The following is an 18,599-nucleotide window of genomic DNA, read 5'->3' as shown; positions in this document are numbered from 1 at the left end:
GAAGATTGTGTGATTTAAGATTTCAGCATCAGCAGAATGCACACCTTTCCTTTCAAATATGTGTCTAACAGTGCTTGAGATTGAGTCACCATGATTTTGGACAAGATGGTTTTGGGGGTGACATGGGTTAAATTTGTAGGTAACAAAGTAGATACTTCTTTCTAGGTCAAACACTGCAAACACCTTGTCACCAGTACTGTCTTAACATCTTTTTGATGAAGAGATGATTCAGGTATAACTAAAATGTTTGGAGAACACGGTTGAGGGTATTTTAGCTGCCTATCCTGTTTTGTTATTTGATTTTACACTCTCTCGTATTGTTGCAATTTTAATAGTCATCATAGCTTTTCAGTTCTAAGTTGTTATGTCACTCATACTAATGTGATTCAAAGGAAAACTCACATTGAACTTCCACTCCCCAAAGTCCATCAAGATAGGGCTTTGACCTTATTATCTAAGGATGATTTATTGAGCCATTTGAAAAATAGCACTTCCCGAATCCCACGATCAATTTGTATGTGAGTTTTTCCTGTTCTCTGCTCCCTCCAATACAAATAGATAAACCGTTCATTACACAAGCCCCGAAGGGAGACGTCTTAGCAGCGTGGAGTGGGGCTGATATCGTGTCACATGTTAGGGAGCATCTGTTGTCATACATGTTTGATCTTGAACGAAGTTGGTTGTTCTCATTCTGAAGAATAGTACAAACTGGAAAACTGCCCAGAGAGATGCCAATTGAGATTTTCACTCAGTTTGGGATGTAATTTATTCAGAGAAGTACTGTGTGCAGTTCTTGAACGAAAGCAAGGTCCTTCCCTGCATTTAGCTTATTTTCTACCCTGGCTGCAGAAAAGTATAGCAAATGAACAAATAAGAAATAAGAACAATTTTTTATTGTTTTGAACGAAGCAAATAGGAGGACAAAATAGAGAAATATTGGGGTGACTTTTGATAGTCTGGTGGAGAAGGCTCCCTCTGGGGAGGTGATGTTTATGCTGAGATGTGAACGGACCAGCCAGATGAGCAGCAGGGCAAAGACATTGTGGATACGGAAGGGCAAACGTAAAGACCTAGAGCAGCAAAGGTGTTGGCTTTTTGGCAGGAAGTGAGGGAAAGGAGAACAGCGACCCTGGAGTCTACTGATCAAGGAAGGGAGTGAGCGAAGCAAGATGTGGTTGGAGAGGCAGTGGCCGGATCCGGCAGGACGTTGGCACGACCAAGGGAGCGTGTGTTCCTGGCTGAGGGCAACGAGAAGACATTGGAGCGTGTCACGTGACCTTATTGACGTTCTAGGAAGATCACCTTTAGTGCCCTGAGGAGAGTGACTTGGAGGAGGGCATGGGTGGAAAGGAGACCAGTGAGTGGCTGTGTGTAACCGGAAAGCGGTGCTGGTGGCTTGAGGATGGCAGTAGCAAAGTGCAAAGAAATGGGTGGATCAAAACCATTTTGGATAGGAAGCTGATGGGCCTGAGAGAGAAAATAGATATGGTGGGATGAGCAAAAAGGAGGAAGCAGAGGTAATTTCCAAATTTCTTCTGTCTTGAGCAACTACATTGATGGTGGTGGTCATATTTGTTCTTTTAAAATGCTTTTTACATACACACACACATTTAAAAAATTGTAACACTAAAAAAAGGTGTATTAAAGGTACCAGTCCCCTACTATCCTACAGTTTTTCCAGAAAAGAAAACTTCCAATCTCCTGCCTAGGAGCTTACCTTTGACTCCTTCTGTTCTGGGAGCATGGCAGGCACAGGGCGCTGCTTCCTACCAAGGAGCATACAGACTTTCTATTAGTTCCCTTATTTTCTGCTCTGTGTATCACTCTCACCCTCCTCTGAGGATGGTGTCCAGAGATGGAGGGAAAGCTTCAGTTTCTCCATAGATTAAACCTCTAGTCTCCTGGCTAGTTTTGGGAAGGGTTCTGGTCTCTTTTATGTTGAATGTGGAAGGGTGGAGAAAAAATTCTAGAAATCTGGTTTTGGACAAGGTATGAACTGTTCGTAAGTAGAGCTGAGAAGTGTGTAGGTGTGTGTGAGATTTGGGGTTCTGAGCAGAAGTCTTGCCGTAAGCCTGGAGCCATCATCCCTGGGGGGTGTTGGAGGCCGTGAAGTAGGTGCCGTTACTCGGGAGAGTGTGTTTAGAGGTGTGATGAGAGCGCAGGACCCGACCGTGAGGCGCTGTGGCAGCGGAGCAGCGGGCCCGCAGGATGGAAGGAACTGCGGGAGGGGAGGGAAGGGCCCATCTCGCTTTGTTCCACGGGAAAAACTGAGAGCAGAGAACGCACGTCCAGTGACAAGATGAATGGGTAAACCACACGTGGTATGTAGAAACAATGGAATATCCTTCCATCAGAATGGAAAGAAATTCTTATGCACGTGGCACCGTGGATGAACTTGAAGATGTTGTGCTAGATAAAATAAGCCTTCGCAGAGAGAATTACTGTATGATTCCACACACATGAAACACTCAAAGTCATGGCATAGTCAAACTCATGGGTGCTGAAAGTATAGGTGGTAGTTGCCGGGGGTCACGAGGTTCAGTTTTGGTACACAGTTGCAGTTTGGGGACAAGAAAAGTTCTGTGGATGGGTGGTGGGGATGGCTGCACAGTGGTGCGAATGTACCTGATTCCACTGAACTGTGCACTTTAAAATGGTGGAAATGAGGAATTCCACTTCATGTGTAGTTGACCACAGTAAAAAAGAGAGGTCCGGAAGTATCAGGTGATGCTATGGCCAGTAATGAAGTAAAACAAAGCGGCATGAAAACCCCCAAACTGGGAGCTGAGCAAAGGCAACAGGGCCTTGTACGTCTGTTTTGCTGACTTAGGGTGGCTTTTCCGCCCTCTCATAAAGTGTTCTTGTTGAGTCCTTGTGGCAGTGGGTATGCTATAGCGAGAAAATAAAAGGTGCAAGTAGTGAGAGCTGGAGGGTTGGTTAAAGAAGAAACATCTGGGGAAGGTGAAGGGGCTGGGAAGACAGAAGAATGAAGGTAGAAGGAGGGACAAAGAATAGAGGGAGAAAAGCTTCTTTTAAAGGTGTCACAGCCAGGCATAAGGACACAGGCAGGCCAGCCCCTCACTGTCTCAGACTTGCTTCACACCCTGTGACAAAGACTTGGGATGTAGGGTCCACAGAGCTATGCCACGCAGATGGACCCAGTCAGGGACAGCCACTTGGGGCACTATTTCTCTGCCTGCAGAGCCCGATCCTGCGAAAGAGTGAGGTGTGCTGCCGCTCAGGCGGCCGCGTGTGCGACCATAACGCTCCCGCTATGATGCGTCCTTGTGTAGAGAGAGTTCATGAAAAATATGTATTGATTTATCCCTGAACTCTTGTCACTATTTCAAACCCACAGTGAAAATGCATGGGAAACATGGTTTTGCTTTCAACTCCACAGAGATGGTCTTAAAAGAGATCCATGATTTTTCTAAAATACTTATTTTATAAAACAGGATGTACTTGCTTATTTAAAGAAATTAGGAACGAAGGTAGGCAAAAAGAGGAAAATTAAAATCTCCCCAAATGCCACACTGTAGAGATAACCTGGAGATATCCACTGTACCAAATTGATGGACTTGAGTTTGATTTCCCGGCTCCTTGGATCCGAGCAGGCTGTGACTGTTTCAGCGATTAGGCTGTGGTGGAAGTGATGCCATGTGATTTCTGGAACTGGTCATACAAGGCCATGCGTGTCTGCCTTGCTCATTGGCACACTTGCTCTTGGAGCCCTGGGTTGCCTCTTGAAGTCTGGCTACTCTGAGACTGCCGTGCTGTGGGAAAGCCCAGCCACACGGAGAGGGTGCTTGTAGACACTATTTAACAATGGCAGCTGAGTCAGCCCAGCCTAAGGGCCAGACTGGAGAGTGAAGAAGCCTTCAGATGTCTTGCAGCTCCAGCCAAGTGAGTCACATGCTGGCAGTCAGCTCTTCAACAGCCGGAGCTGCAGACATCAGTGACCAGAGATAAGTCATCCCTCATCGCCTGCCCTGCGCCCTGGCCAAACTCTTGACCCACAGAATCTGTGGGCATGATAAAATGGATGTGGTTTTGTGTCCTCAGGCTTGGGATGGATGGTTCATTATGCGCTCATGGATAGCTGGAACACTCAACTATTCAGTTCCTCTTCTCAGAGAAAACCACCATTACCAGTTTCTTGTGTACTCCATCAAAAGTGTTTTTTGAAAATAAAATCATATTTTTCCTGTCAATTTATTTTTAGTGCAGATGGTTGCATACCATATGCTTTGTTCTGCACTTTGATTTTTTTTTCATCTAACAGTATATCTTGAAGATTCTTCAACTACACATAGAGCTTCTTCATTCCTTTTTATAAATACATTATATTTTATTACATAGATGTTTCCTACTTTACATAACAAGTCCTACCTTGATGGGCATTTGAACTGTTTCCAATCCTTTAGTTTTATAAGCAGGTAACAATTGCTGCAGTGGCATTTATAATTTTTGTGACACTGACATGTTGCTCTCCATGAATGCTATTCCAGTTTTCTCTCCTAGTAGAAATGCCAAGAGTATGAGTTTCCTTAAAAATACAGTGTTCTGTCAGACTTTGTTTTAAATTGATACCAAATTGATAGGAACATGTTATATAGTTTAAATTATTTTGTTATTATTTAGAGTGAATTTGAACATCTCTTCCTATGATTAAGAGCCATCTGTATTCCTTTGTTTTGATAATAACTGTCCCTTGCCCATTTTCCTACTGGGTTGTGGTATTTGTTACCTTTTATTTGTTGAGCTCTTTGTATAGTAAAGATAGTAATGCTTTGGCTGTAATGTAAATTTTAAAATACCTCATTTTCTTTTCTTTTTGTTATCTTTTTTTTTTTTGCAAAGAATTAAAAGATTTTCATGTCAAATTGCTCAGTCTTTTTCTTTAAGGTTTCTGAGTTTTATGGTATTCTCAGCATGCCAGTTAGGATTGTGAGTCACATATAACTAGAGAAGCCAAAGCTAAGACACGGTGGCTTAAGGAAATAGAATTTATTGTTTTGTCTCAAAGTGAGATGTCTAGGTGTAGGTGGTTGCCAGCCCTGGTTCAGCTATTCACCATGCCAGGACCAGTGTCTCTTATTCTCCTCTGTTGGCCTTTCCCTTCTGATTTCTTCAGGTCTAGTCTTCCAAAGGAGACGCAGTGCCAGAGTGCTTGTCCATTTTTATTAGGAAAGCAAGAAATTTCCCCAGCAGATTCCCACTTCAGTCTCAACCAAAATGAAGTCACATAGTTGCCTAGCTGAAGGGAGGCTGCTAAAGCAGAGACCAAGACTGCCTTCGTGACCCACTTTTTGGGTATGGGCCTATTGTCACTCTGAGCAGAATTGGAGTTTTATTCAGCTGGGAAGAGCTGGGGAAAAATAAGTAATGGATATGATGGACAGACAGTTCACAGTGGCACATTAGAAAGGGCTTTCCCTCTATAATATTATTATAAAAACCATCTCCCCATGGTTTCTTTAAATGCTTTTTTGGCTTAGTTTTTCACATTTCAGTGTGTGATTTACTTGGTTTTTCCTTTATTAATTTTGGAGTACAAATATAATTTTATCTTGAGATGACAACCCAGCTTCCTTAATGTTATTTATTGTATAATCCATCTTGTCCTCACTGATTTAAAATTCTACTTTTATCTTATACAAAATTCTTGTATGAATTTGAATATCTCTGTTTTGTATCCTATTGTGTTACTATATTTATGCACCAGTACCATACTGTTTTAATTAGCTAAAATTTAGCTAAGTAGAGTAGACTTCTTATACTGTTTTCTCCCCATAATCACCCTGGCATCTCTTGCCTCTTTATTCTCATTCCAAGTGAACTTTAGAATCACTTTGTCTAGTTCCAAAAATAGTACTGGTAATATTTCACAAGGATGACATGTATTTTAGATTAATTTTGGAAGGTGTAACATCTTTATGATGTGGAGTCTTCCTGTGTAAGAACAAATCTATTTTTTCATTTGAGTAAGATTTTGGAGGGATTGATTTTAATGTGTTTTTTAAGAGTTACTCTAAAACCTATGTGTTTTATCTTTTCTTCCATGATAAATTCCTAGCAGATGTTTTTTATGTACATGAAGAATTTTTATTTTTGAATACTAGTTTTGTAAATTAGTCAACTTGAATTGCTTATTATTTGTAATTTTTAGGGAATTTTTATGGCAAATATCGTATCACCAAATGTTACACATGTCATTTTTTCTTCTTGTCTAATTGATTAGAATAATACTTACAGTATAATGTTTAATAAAAGTCGAAGTGGTGATAGTTGACAGCCCTATCTTATTTATGAATTTAACAGAGAATGCCAGTAAATGCTGAACGAATGAGTGAAATTCATCCTCTCCCAAAATGCCTTTCTTGAACACCCACCCTTGAAAGCGATCCCTCCAACCCTGCACATCTCCAGGACTTGTTTTTAAGTAAATGTGATACTGTGAGGGTTCTTGACTCTCCCTTCCACCAGTATGAGCTAAATTGGTATTGAGGGGAGGGCTTTATCTTTTCATGTCGTTCATCCTCTGTCTCTGACAGACAGATAGCAATCATTAAGTGAATTCATTTCCTACTCTGCAAACAAATGTACAGAATTTTGTATGGTCAATAAAATGTTGATGCTACTAAAGAGATAGAAGCCACAGAATAAACCAGAGAAAATAATAGTGCATGTTTATTTAGCTCTGAGCTACAGACCCTCAGAGACTTGGGGGTGAGGGGGAACTTATGGCTTGAAAAGAAAAGTGCTGTGATGTGGCTTGTTGGAAAACAGCTAAGGGGATGTTCAGGAAGGGGAAATAATGTGAGCAAAAGCATGGTTGATGGATAGATAGACCCACGAAAGCCAGTGAGATGTGAGGTGGCTATCCAGACTGAAATGGAGAGAGAATATGAAGAATTTGATGGAAATTAAGAAATTTCAAAGAACCAGCGTGACAAGTTTGGATTATCAAATACCTATGCAGATATTTGAGTTTCTTGTAATGCAGCATCAGCATCCCAGGGACCTGTTCCTCATTCATATTCATTCTTTCCTCAGTAAATATGCAAATTATGATAGAGCTAGTTGTACAATCTTGGAAGCTGGGAGATAAGTCATAATGATCATATTCTTGACAAAGTGTGTCCCCTTTGTCCAGCATTTTTCCTGTAAGAGCTACTTTTCAGAAACAAAGTTCACTAATTGATGATTGCCTCATATTATCATTTTTAAAAGGATATGTTGATACTGGCTGTTCTTTAGGTTATCATTGTTGCTGTAACAGTAAATCCTAGTGGAGCTTCTGCCCTTCATCCAGGCATTCATTTTCGATATGAGTGGATGAACTTAAGATAAGTCTAGCTTAAGAAATTGATTTTGATGCCTAAAATAGCAACACTCCTGAGTAAGGAATAACCTGCTTTTGTAAGCTTATTACCATCTTTCCCAGCACAGATTCAGACTCTAGCTTCGTCATCGGCCTCAGGCTCATTGCGTTAACCTTGTTCCAACAGATCAGAGTGTGTTTCCACCCCAGTCCCTTCTCCATGGTAACCACCAGTCCCTTCCCAGTGTCTATGAGTCTATTGCTGTTTTGTTCATTTTGTTTAGTTTTGTGTTTAGATTCCATAAATAAGTGAAATCATGTGGTATATTTTTTCTCTGCCTTGCTTATTTCACTTAACATAATATCCTCTAGGTCCATCCATATTGTCACAATGGCAAGATTTCTTTCATTTTTATGGCTGAATAATATTCCATTCTTTATACATACCACCTCTTCTTTATCCATTCATCTGTTGATGGACATTTTTGTTGCTTCCATATCTTGGCTATTGTAAATAATGCAGCAATAAAATAGGTGTGCATATATCTTTTCAAATCAGATATTTTGTTTTTTTTGGGTAAGTTCCTAGAAGTGGAGTTACTGGGTCAATGGTATTTCTATTTTAATTTTTTGAGGAACCTCCATACTGCTTTACACAGTGGCTGCACCAGTTTACATTCCCACAAAGAGTGTAGGAGTATTCCTATTTCCCCACATCCTCACCAACACTTGCTATTTCTTATGTTTTGAATAGTGGCCATCCTAACTGGTGTGAGCTGATATCTCATTGTGGTTGTGACTTGCATTCCCCCGATCATTAACAGTGTGGAGCATCATTTCATGTACCTGTTGGCCATCTGTACTTCTTCATTGGAAAATTGTCTGTTCAAGTCCTCTGCCTATCTTTTAATTTTTTTTTTCCCTTTTGTTGAGTCATACAGGTCGTTTATATATTTTGGATGTTAACCCCTTATCAGATAAGTCATTTATGAATATATTCTCCCCTCCTGTAGGTTGGCTTTTTGTTCTGTAGATGGTGCCTTTGCTGTACAGAAGATTTTCAGTTTGATGCAATCCCACTTGTTTATTTTTGATTTTGTGTCCCTTTCCTGGAAAGACATGTTCAGAAAAAGTTTGCTCATGCTTATGTTCTAAGATTTTTGCATGTGTTTTCTTTTAAACATTTTATGGTTTCATGTTTTTCATTTAGATCTTTGGTCCATTTTGAGTTTATTATTGTGTATAGAGTTAAGACCATGATCCAGTTTCATTCTTCTGCATGTAGCCGTCCAGTTTCCGCAATGCCATTTATTGAAGTGACTGTTTTTCCCCATGGTGTATTCATGGCTCCTTTATCATATGTTAACATTAACCATCAATGTATGTGTTTCCTTCTGGGCTCTCTATTCTGCTCTGCTGATCTATGGGTCTGTTCTTGTGCATTACCACACTGTTTTGATAATTTGCGCTTTGTAGTATAGCTTGAAGTTAGGGACTTGGATCATAGAATGTCCTGGGGAGCTTAGGTGATACTCTTTTCCTCTGAGACAAACGAGCTTTTTCCTGACAAAGCAGTGAGGAGAAAAGCAAACATTTTGGCTGATCTTGAACTAATGCCATGCACCATTTGGGAAAAGTCCTCTATACATCAGGTGCCGACTGCACGCTCTGGGCCATCCAACACATTCACAGTTAATCCTCGCGCAGTTATCACTAGGGCTACAGTTTCCAACACTGTGAAGGAACAGTCTCCATCAGTGAAAGGCCTTTGAGGGGTGTGGGTAAAATTGAAGGATTTCCAGAATCTCTCACCTAGCTTTAGTGCATCTCCATATCAACAGAAGTTCCTACTGGATGGAGAGAAGTAGTTCATCTCCATATCAATAGATAATAACCTGGGCAACCTAGTGCTTATCTGAACCTAAGAGGTTGGGGGGAGGTCTTACTTGTTTCTGCCAGAGCAGGAGAGAGAAATGGCCCTGGACCACAGTTTGTAAGCATGTGTATTAGGGGGGTAGGAGGGTTCAAGCTAAGTATATTGGTGTTTATTAGATTAACTAAGTTAATGAGCACAGCTATAGCTATTAGAATATGTATTAAAACTCTATGGTGGCTACCACGATTAATAGTACATGTATGTGTACATCAATTCTTATGCTTGCTCTTACACATACAACTACATTTATGTGTATGTCTTGATATCTGTATTTATTTATAAAGTCTACATGTCCTGTAGACATTAACTCAATAACACCTGAAGGTTTATATGTACAATTCACAGTTCAATTAAAATTTAGCTACAAGTTATTTGCTTGAATTTGGGCCTCAGACAGACAGTGAGTCCAAGCATCCCCCAAACTAAAAAATACCAGAGAAATGACAGCATGGTTTTGTGTGAGCCTGGGTTGATTAGTCACTAATCCACTGAGATATCTTACTTAAGAGGAACGAATGAGTGATTCTGAAAGAGATGGTCCTGAAGTGAGAACTGGGTGCCAGATATAATTCGGTTTAGCTACCCCACTGTCAGTGGGCCCACAGTGAGAAGAGGGACACAATTGTGAAAGGAATTTCATCTGAGTTCAGTGTGATTCCTGTTGGATTGTTGAATCTGGTTTCATGTAGAAATAGAAGGAATTTTATATGCCCAGAATGATAAAGGGAAGGATAAAATGAAGGCCGAGGTTCAGGTGAGGGCAGCCTTGTCTGCTGCAAAGCCGCCCCAGAGCCGTTCTAGTAGATTTGTGCCAACGTGCGAGACAGCTGAAAGGATGCTGGTAATGGCTGTTGGCCCTCAGAAAGACTTGTGTTCTCGCCGTATGCTGTTGATCAGGTGTGACATTTATTCTCAGGAATGCTGTTCCTATTATTGTAAATAATAAGATGCTCCCAATGTTTGAAGTGCTATTATGTGCATAGGATCCATAATCTAAGCCTTGCCCAATGTGCATAAATAAGCAGATGAAAACTGCGTGTTCTCTGTAAGCATGCATGTATCGAGCGATTCACCCATTACTGGATGCCCCGGCTGATGTGTGTTACCGACGAGAATGCATTTAGTGTATCTGGTGTTTAGGGCATTTGCCAGAAAGAGGCCTGGTAAGATTTGTGGAATGAAGCAGATCCCTCAGAGTGAGCCGAAGTTTCATCATGCTGAGGTAGTAGATGGGGAGGGTAGGTCAGTGAATGAGTTGTTGATAGTTTGGACTAGGGGTGAAATTTTCACATGTTAGTCATGAAGTTCTTAGAGTTGAATTACAATGATAATTTTTTATGCTGTTGTCCGTGGATCAACACGATGTAAGTATCCTGATGGTATACATTGTGTTTATTTCAAGCACGATCTTTGAAATGAGTTTTTCAGATTTTTGTTCGGAACCTTGTCTTGTTTGTCGTAGACTTGGGTTGATTTTCAGCAGCAGGGTTGTCTACATAATTGTAATTAATTTAGTGGCTCTTTCTTAGCTTTAACAGTATTTTTTATTTATCTTGCGGTGATGTTGGCTGGTTTTGAATACACGGCAGCCCTAGCTGCTGAGGAGTACCCTGACGTTTGCATGGCTGATATGGCTCTACTGGGGATACTTGTGTGGGGGTGTTGCAGGAGATTCTATTGGTATATTTTGTGTTGAAAAATGAGGAATGAAAGGTTGTGTTTGAGTTTCATGGTCCGGGGCATTGGGTTATTTATTAGATACTAGGGTTTCTGGGTTTTCCAGTGAGGAGGCCATGGGGACTGGTGTTTTGTGTAGTTATGGTACTTGGCTTGTGACTGTGACAGGGCAGTTGGCTTGTGACTGTGACAGGGTGGTCCCTTCTGATTTGTGTTGTGGTAATCATGGAGGTTACTTGAGGGAATTCAGTATTATTGGGCCTGGAATAATTGTTATCAGAAGGATAACGCAGTGTAGTTAGCTAAGGCCTTTCTGGTTGGATACCAGCAGTGAGACGTTTAGGTGAAAATGTGAATGGACTTTGACGCCTTCTTGTCAAGTGAAGTCTAGTAGTAGGGATGCTGAGTTTTGGCTTCTTGTTAGAGTGGTAAGTGGTCATGCGCGGTGTACAATTGTAGAGAAATAGCCCAGTAGCTGAGAAAATTTGAAGAGATGTGAAGGGGGTTGAATTTTAGTCTTTGTATTAGAGCACAGAGTTGTAACACTGGTATGAATCCTAGGACTGTGGCGGGCAATTAGGGCTGTGAGTTTTAGGAGCGGGAATATTTGCAGTGCACCTCTGGGGTCTTTAGAGCCCTCCACGGCCTCTGTGCTGAGGTCGTGCTCTCTCCAGGCCACTCGCAGCCAGTGATGGGCTGACTGACAAGCAGGGCTCCCCCTGCCCAATGTGCGGATCCCCTTGCTGGCAGCCTCTGCTCGGCGCTCTCCATAGGCCTGGCTGAGACTTTGTCAGATTTGCCCTGATGTCTGTGTCCCGTGTTCCACCATCCTCATTCTTCCCTGTTCTCCTTTCGGGTGTCAGGCCTGCGCTGAGTCAGAATGCTTCAGCACCTGCTCCTGTGCCTTCATTTCTTTCTCCTCCACAGGTGTTTCCCCGGCAAATCACTCACGTGTCTGATTCCACTTTGGCCTCTGCTCCCGAGAGGACCTGAAGTGGTCCCCTAAGAAATCAAGAAAATTCCACTTGGGCTACACTAGACTCCACTGATCTTGTTATCAGGCATAATGGTGACACTCAAGCTAGAGTAATATTCAAGGTAGGGAAGGAAGAATGACCTTCATCTCCCAATAATGAATGACTTACTGGAGTGTATAAATTAAATATTGGGGAATATTAGAGTGTCACTGACGGTCTGGGTGGGACAGTGAGTGCTGTGTGAGCATGTCTGTGTGGGTCTCTGAGGGTCAGTGAGGGTCCGGGACCCAGGGATGGTCCGGGAGGGTCTCTGGGAGGGTATCCCTGAGGGTCTGGGAGGGTCGGTGAGGGTACCTCTGAGGGTCTAGGAGGGTCTCTGGGAGGGTCATGGGGGTCTGGAGTATCTGAAGAATGCAGAGTGAGGCAGTGTGAGGGACCCAGGGGAGGTCCAAGGTGCTGGGTGGCTAAGTTTGGATGCCTCTGAGGGGCTGCACGTGTCTGTGAGGGTCTGTGATATATGGTCTCACATACTCTGTGAGGGTTGTTGAGCGTTGTGAGGATCTGTCATGGTCTCTGTGAGGGTTCCTGTGAGGGTCTGTCTGTGTCCCGGTTAGTGTCCCTCAGGGTCTTTCAGGGTGTGTTTGCGGGTATGTGAGTGTCTCTGTGAGGTTCTCTGAAGGTGTGTGAGAGCCGCTTTGACAGACCCTGTGAGGTTTTCTGAAGGTCTCATAGGTTCCCTCTGAGGTTCCGTGAAGTTTTCTGTGAGGGTCCGTGTGAGGTGCTATGTGGCTCTGTGAGAGTCTGTGTTTGGGCTTGTGTGGGTGCGTCCACATGAGGGACCACATGAGGGTGTTTGAGGATCTCTTAGTTACCACTGTGACTGTCTTCTAGAGGGTGAGAGTCCATGAGGTTGTTCTGTGTCCACGTGAATGTGTGTTTGGTTCTGTGAGGATCTGCGTGGGTCTGTGAGTGTCCCTGTAAAGGTCTGTGAGGGCCAATGTACGGGTGGGTGTGTCTTGGTGTCTGTGAAGGGCTTGATGTTCTGTGACTGTCTCTGAGAGGGTCCCAGTGAGGGTCTCTGAGGTTCTGTGAGGGTCTGTGCGTGTCAGTTGGTGTCACTGTGAGGCTCCCTATAAGTTCTCTGACGGTCACAGAGAGGGTCTGTGTTGCTCTTCTGCAGTCTTTCAGGGTTTGTGAAGGTCGCTGAGGGTACCTGTGAGTGCCTTGGGGGTCTCTGTGAGGTTCTGTTTGGGACTGTGAGGGTCTCTGTGAAGGCCTGTGTGGTTCTGGGAGGGATTATTAGGGTCTGGGAGGGCACGCAGGGAACTGTGATTATTCCTTAGAGGTTCTGTGTGTAGGACTGTGAAGGGCCCTTTGACATCATGTGAGGGGCTGGGCGGCGCCCTGTGTGGGTCTGGGAAGGAGGGTCTCTGATGGTGTGGGAGTGTCTGGGAGGGCTAGAAATGGTGTCTGTGGGGGTGTCTTGTTGACATTACCGCAGTCATGGCAGGATAAGAATACAGGGCCTTCTCTACCCTGTTTCCTGCTGTTCCTTCAGCCCAATCTTTGGCACTTAACCTGCAAGGTGTTGGTACCCTATACCACCATTCCCAGAACGCATCTCTAGGGGCCCGTGAGAGGGCCCAGCTGTCCCGAGCCTTGGGGTCCCCTCTGTGCGCCTCTCCTGACCCAATGTGGGGTCTCTCTGTCGGGGATCCCAGTCCCACAGGCTCTGGCTGGGCTCTCACCGGGGCCCCTGGAGGAGCCAGGGAGCTGCGCGCAGAGCCAGATGCGGCTCCAGGGGACAGTGCGGCAGAAGCGTCTGCACCCATTTGACTCCTCCACCCCAGCCCACCTGGGGGTGGGTTCTCCTGACAGGCACGGGGCAGGGCCGTACATGGTCCCTGCATCAGGGCTCCCGGAGCAGGACTCACCCCCAGGGGCAGCCCTGTAGCTGGCCAATTGTGTGTGCTGCATGTGGCAGAAAGTTCACATCGCTCCCTCTTTCCCGTGGGGACCGGCCAGGGTGGAGGGGTGTAGGCTGGAGCAGAGCGCACGGTGGGCCATCCTGGACTGCACCCTCATTGTGGACAGGTCACTTTCAGCCCGTTTTGTGACAGATCCTGTGTGATTCCCTCTTCCCCCTCCGAGCCCTCGGCTGGGCAGCGCTGGGAGCCAGGTGAGCATTGCTGTGGGACCCCAGGCCCATCCCTTACTCTTTATTGTCCCCCTGGGAGCTTTCTTTGGGCCATATGTTGAAGTAAAGGTCAGAGACCCTGAGTCAGTCTCAAGGACCCCCGCCCTGTGCAGGTTTATTCACTATATTGTGGGAAAGTCAAGCTTCCCTGCCTGTGTGAGCCTGGCCCTCTGTCACAGGTCCCCGAGGCAGCTCCTGGGCTCTGTGAGCTGGTGTGGGTGGAGACCCCAGGGCGGGCCACCATGCAGGAGCCGTGGGCCCTGAGCAGCTCCTCCCCTCTGGGCTTGTGATGGCGTTGGGTCTCCAGGGCTCCTCGGTCCCTGCACCGTTGTGGGGTGCAGCATGCCATTTTGCCACCATCCTCCCTGAGGGGAACTTTTCAGACACTTTCTGGAGCCTGAGGGAAATTTCAGCTTCTGTAAACAACTCCCTCACAGCTGCTCAAGAGCACGCAGTGGGGCCCCCTGAGCACATCCTGGGGTTGGGGGGCGTCTTACAGGTTTTCCTCATCTTATCATGTCCAGGTGCTTTTGTTTTGTAATGGGGCTCTCATGGAAACCTAAGGTGCATAGAGGGCAAGGGGTGCATGTGGGCATGCCACACCACAGGCATCCTCAACCTCCCTTTCCACCTCTCGGGAAGCCACGGTGGCTGCGTGTGAAGAGCGGACCCTGACTCCTTCCCTTCCCCCAGCAGGGCACAGACAGAAGGCACCACCTCTCATGAGAAAAAAGCATGTATTTTGGGAAATGATAGAAGTTGAGGTAGGAAGAATCCATCAGCACTAAGGGGATTTGCTGACGTGAGGAAAACCAAGAGTTCTTCGCACTATTTGGATCTTTTCTTGAATAAAAGTTGTCCCAGGAAACACATGAAACCCCGCTCCCGCTGAACAGATGGCACATCTCTCTGAATCATAGGATGCCTTGGGCAGTGGAGGGTGCAGGCTGAGGCACCTGCCGCCCTTGGCCCGTGCTGGCAGGGTTCGCTGGGCACCCCAGCTCACGGGGTGGGAAGGCCTTGTTGCCGTCCTTGTCTCTGGCCAGCCTGCTCTTGCCAGGACTGCTGTAACCCTTCAGGGTGGCCTGGAGATTGCAGGCTTTGTCTCTCGTCGCCCTCCCTTGCTCTTCATAGGAGAGAAGCCTGTGGTACCAGAAGTCTGTGGCACCATGTTCTCCTGCTGGAGCCTGGAATTGCCCTTTGTGCCAATTTAACTCCAAGAGAGGACGTCCATGTTGAAGTTTGATTTTCTCGCCTAGGATCCGTCCCACAGGGGACGAGGCTGTCACGATCCCCTGAGCCTCGGCAGCCCCGCTGTCCGGAGCAGATCTGCTATTGTCTTGTCCCTGGCTCTGGGCAGTGGCTGTAGGAGGCCTGCCTTTTTGCTGGGGAAGTTCACTGGAGAAAATCCCCCGCGGAAAGTGCTGTGTCTTTTTTGTGAGGTGGCTTTCTGGAGGAGCCTGTTCCTCCTTCTGTCCCAGCTGGCAGGACTTGCTTCTTAAGTATTCTCCTGTTTCCTTATCCTTATTTAACATCTCATTGTCCTGGGAGGCCCTCGGTTGTGCTGATCTTTTTTCATGCTCTCCTTGGTCGGACCTCCTACAGTGCTTTTCCTCACCAGCAGGGACAGCCATCTTGCTCTGGCTCTGATCTGCCTCCTCCCGTCTCCAGGACCCCTTCAGCCCCTGGCTGCTCTGACGTGAGGCCCATCTACTCAGCATGATGTCACCTGACACATGCGCAGCTGCTGTGTCCCCAGTTGATGTACTCTGCGAGCTGCACAGAGAGCTCTGAGAATCCGAACCGTCTGCGGCACGAAACTCCCGGGAGTGTTGCAGGAGTGCGTGAGCGTCGCAGTCCTGAAGAAGCTCAGCAGGGACGCTGTCTGCAGGCTGCTTCCCAGACGCTAGCTTCTCCGGGAGCTCAGAGTCACTGTGCTGTGCATGAAGGCATGGCTCTTCTGGATCCTGAATCGCTGATTTGCACCCTTTACCCTCGGCAGTGTTGGGATTTTATTTGTTCCTGGATTCCCTGATCTCCTCAAATCCTCATTAGTAATTTGGGAGTTGGCCGGCACACTGGATTTCAAGGTGACTTTCCAAGCAGAGTCCTCCTCAGCCACCAATGACCCCCCATCCTCATCAGCACTTGAATAAGGGGACCCACTGCTGCCATCCAACACTGTGATCCTGCAGTGGGGGACTCCTGCGTCCCAGCCTCCACCCTCCCCACCTGACTCACTCCTGGCCGTGGCTGCACCTGAGCCCATCTCCAGGCTGGCTTTGTGGGCCCTCACGGCCATCTCGCTGTGCCACATTCTGCCCACAGACACGCACGTGGAGGTCTGAGTAGGTGGTCTGCTCGGCTGTGTAGTCAGAGGAGCCTCTGAGGACACGTGGCCATCACCGGGTGGGGTCACTGCCAGGGTCTTCTCAATTTCCTCATACGTAGGTGAGGTCTCAGGGAGCAGACTCACTGGGCTGGAAATCGCCTCCTTCTTTACTGCCTCCTCTCCCAGGGGGCACTGAGGTTTTTCCAAGAGCTGGGAAAACGTATTTAGCTGGACTCCAGCTACACAGGTAGGTGGGCAGGTACAGTGCTTTTCCTCACCAGCAGGGACAGACATCTTGCTCTGGCTCTGATCTGGCTCCTCCGGTTTCCAGGACCCCTTCAATCCCTGACTGCTCTGATGTGAGGCCCATCTACTCAACATGATGTCACCTGACACATGTGCAGCTGATGTGTCCCCAGTTGATGTGCTCTGCGAGCTGCACAGAGAGCTCTGAGAATCCGAACCGTCTGCGGCAAGAAACGCCCGGGAGTGCTGCGGGAGCGCGGGAGCGTCGCAGTCCTGAAGAAGCTCAGCAGGGCCGCTGTCCGCAGGCTGCTTCCCAGTCACTACGTTCTCGCGGAGCTCAGAGTCACTGTGCTGTGCATCAGGCCGTGGTTCTTCTGGATCCTGAATCGCACCCTTTTCACTTGGCAGTGTTGGGATTGTATTTGTCCCTGGAGTCCCTGATCTTCTCAGGTCCAGATTAGTAATTTGGGAGTTGGCCAGCACACTGGATTTCAAGGTGACTTTCCAAGCAGAGGCCTCATCCACCACCGACTCCCCGTCCTCATCAGCACTTGAAGAAGGGGACCCAGTGCTGCCCTCCAACACTGTGATCCTGCAGTGGGGGACTCCTGCGGCCCAGCCTCCACCCTCCCCAACTGACTCAGTCCTGGTCGTGGCTACACGTGGGTTCATCTTCAGGCTGGCTCTGTGGGCCCTCACGGCCATCTCGGTGTGCCACATTCTGCCCACAGACACGCACGTGGAGGTCTGAGCAGGCGGCCTGCTCGCCTGTGTGGTCAGACGCGCTTCTGAGGACGCATGGCCATCACCAGGTGGGGTCTCCTCCAGGTTTTTCTGCATTTCCTCATACGTAGGTGAGGGGGCTGGGAGGGAACTCACTGGGCTGAGGACTTGAGCTTTTTTAACCGTAGAAGGTAAGGTCTTCTCACTTTCTCGCTGCTTCTCCACAGAATGACATTTCAGATTGTGCTGGGATCTGGCCGCAGGCTGAGGCAGGACCTGGGATGGGACCGCAATCTGATACAAGGGCTTGGATGGGGCCACAGGCTGAGGCACGACCTGGGATGGGGCTGCAGGCTGAGGCAGGACCTGGGATGGGGCCGCAGTCTGATGCAAGGGCTGGGATGGGGCCATAGGCTGAAGCAGGGGTTGGGTTGTTGAAATGTGTATCCCTACTGTAGCCTGAAATCGGAATGGGAAGGCAGAAGAGTGTCCATTGAAAGAGACAGAGCGAATCTCTTGCTGGGAACCAGATTCCCTGGCATTAGCCTCCAGCGACTCGCTGTGTAGAAAGGGGATACCCCAGAAGAACTGTTCGTATTTCTGCTGTAAATGGTCCCCCAAATCCTTAGTATCTGGGGGCTTTCCAGGACTGGCCAGCTGGTCTGGTTTGCCTTTTGTGCTCTCACCCAGGGACTTCACAGTCCCCAAACAATTCAGGCGGTGGTCTGACCCATCTCCCTTTTCGTTCTCCTTCCACATCTTCTGCTCTGTTCTCCTGCTGATTAGTGTCTCCCGCAGCTTCTGGGTGTCAGGGTTGACAAATGAGGGGCTACAAGCCTCTACCTGTTTGTCTGTGGGGTTTCCCCAGAATGAGACCATTGGTGGGTGTTGGGGCAGGTGTTCTTGCTGTGACTTGCGTCGTGAGGAGGTTGAGCGGCTCCAGGCCTTGGCATCTGCCTGACACCTGGAAGGGGCTGGCACGGGCGAGGTTGCGCGACCAACGCCTGAGATGACTCGGGTGTGAGAAGCCAGCCAGTGTGCATATGGGGTCGAGTTCCATGGGAGGGTGCCTAGGCGGAGTGCCATTGAGTCACGCTGAGTGTGAGTCGGAGTGGGGCTTGGTGGTGGGACAAAGGAGGTCATCAGAGGTGGAGGGCAAGGCTCTGAATACGTTGAATTTTGTGGGG

The 18,599-nt window shown here is 46.9% G+C and overlaps 2 protein-coding genes across 2 annotated transcripts in view; one reads left to right on the top strand and one right to left on the bottom strand.

Moving 5' to 3' along the window:
- Positions 1-18,599, top strand: part of LOC130680517 (uncharacterized) — a 634,026-nt gene that overhangs the window by 64,547 nt on the left and 550,880 nt on the right. The gene's annotated exons all lie outside the window — the stretch shown is intronic.
- LOC118925047 (spermatogenesis-associated protein 31E1-like) lies at positions 15,026-18,498 on the bottom strand. Its single transcript, XM_057491284.1, has 2 exons — positions 16,105-18,498; positions 15,026-16,048 (listed from the first exon to the last, which is right to left on the bottom strand). Exons 1-2 carry the CDS (start codon positions 18,496-18,498, stop codon positions 15,026-15,028), a joined length of 3,417 nt encoding a protein of 1,138 aa, XP_057347267.1.

This window comes from Manis pentadactyla, chromosome 14 (genome assembly GCF_030020395.1).
Source record: "Manis pentadactyla isolate mManPen7 chromosome 14, mManPen7.hap1, whole genome shotgun sequence".
In the NCBI taxonomy this organism is placed as follows: Eukaryota; Metazoa; Chordata; class Mammalia; order Pholidota; family Manidae; genus Manis; species Manis pentadactyla.
This window is presented reverse-complemented; position numbering and strand designations above follow the sequence as displayed.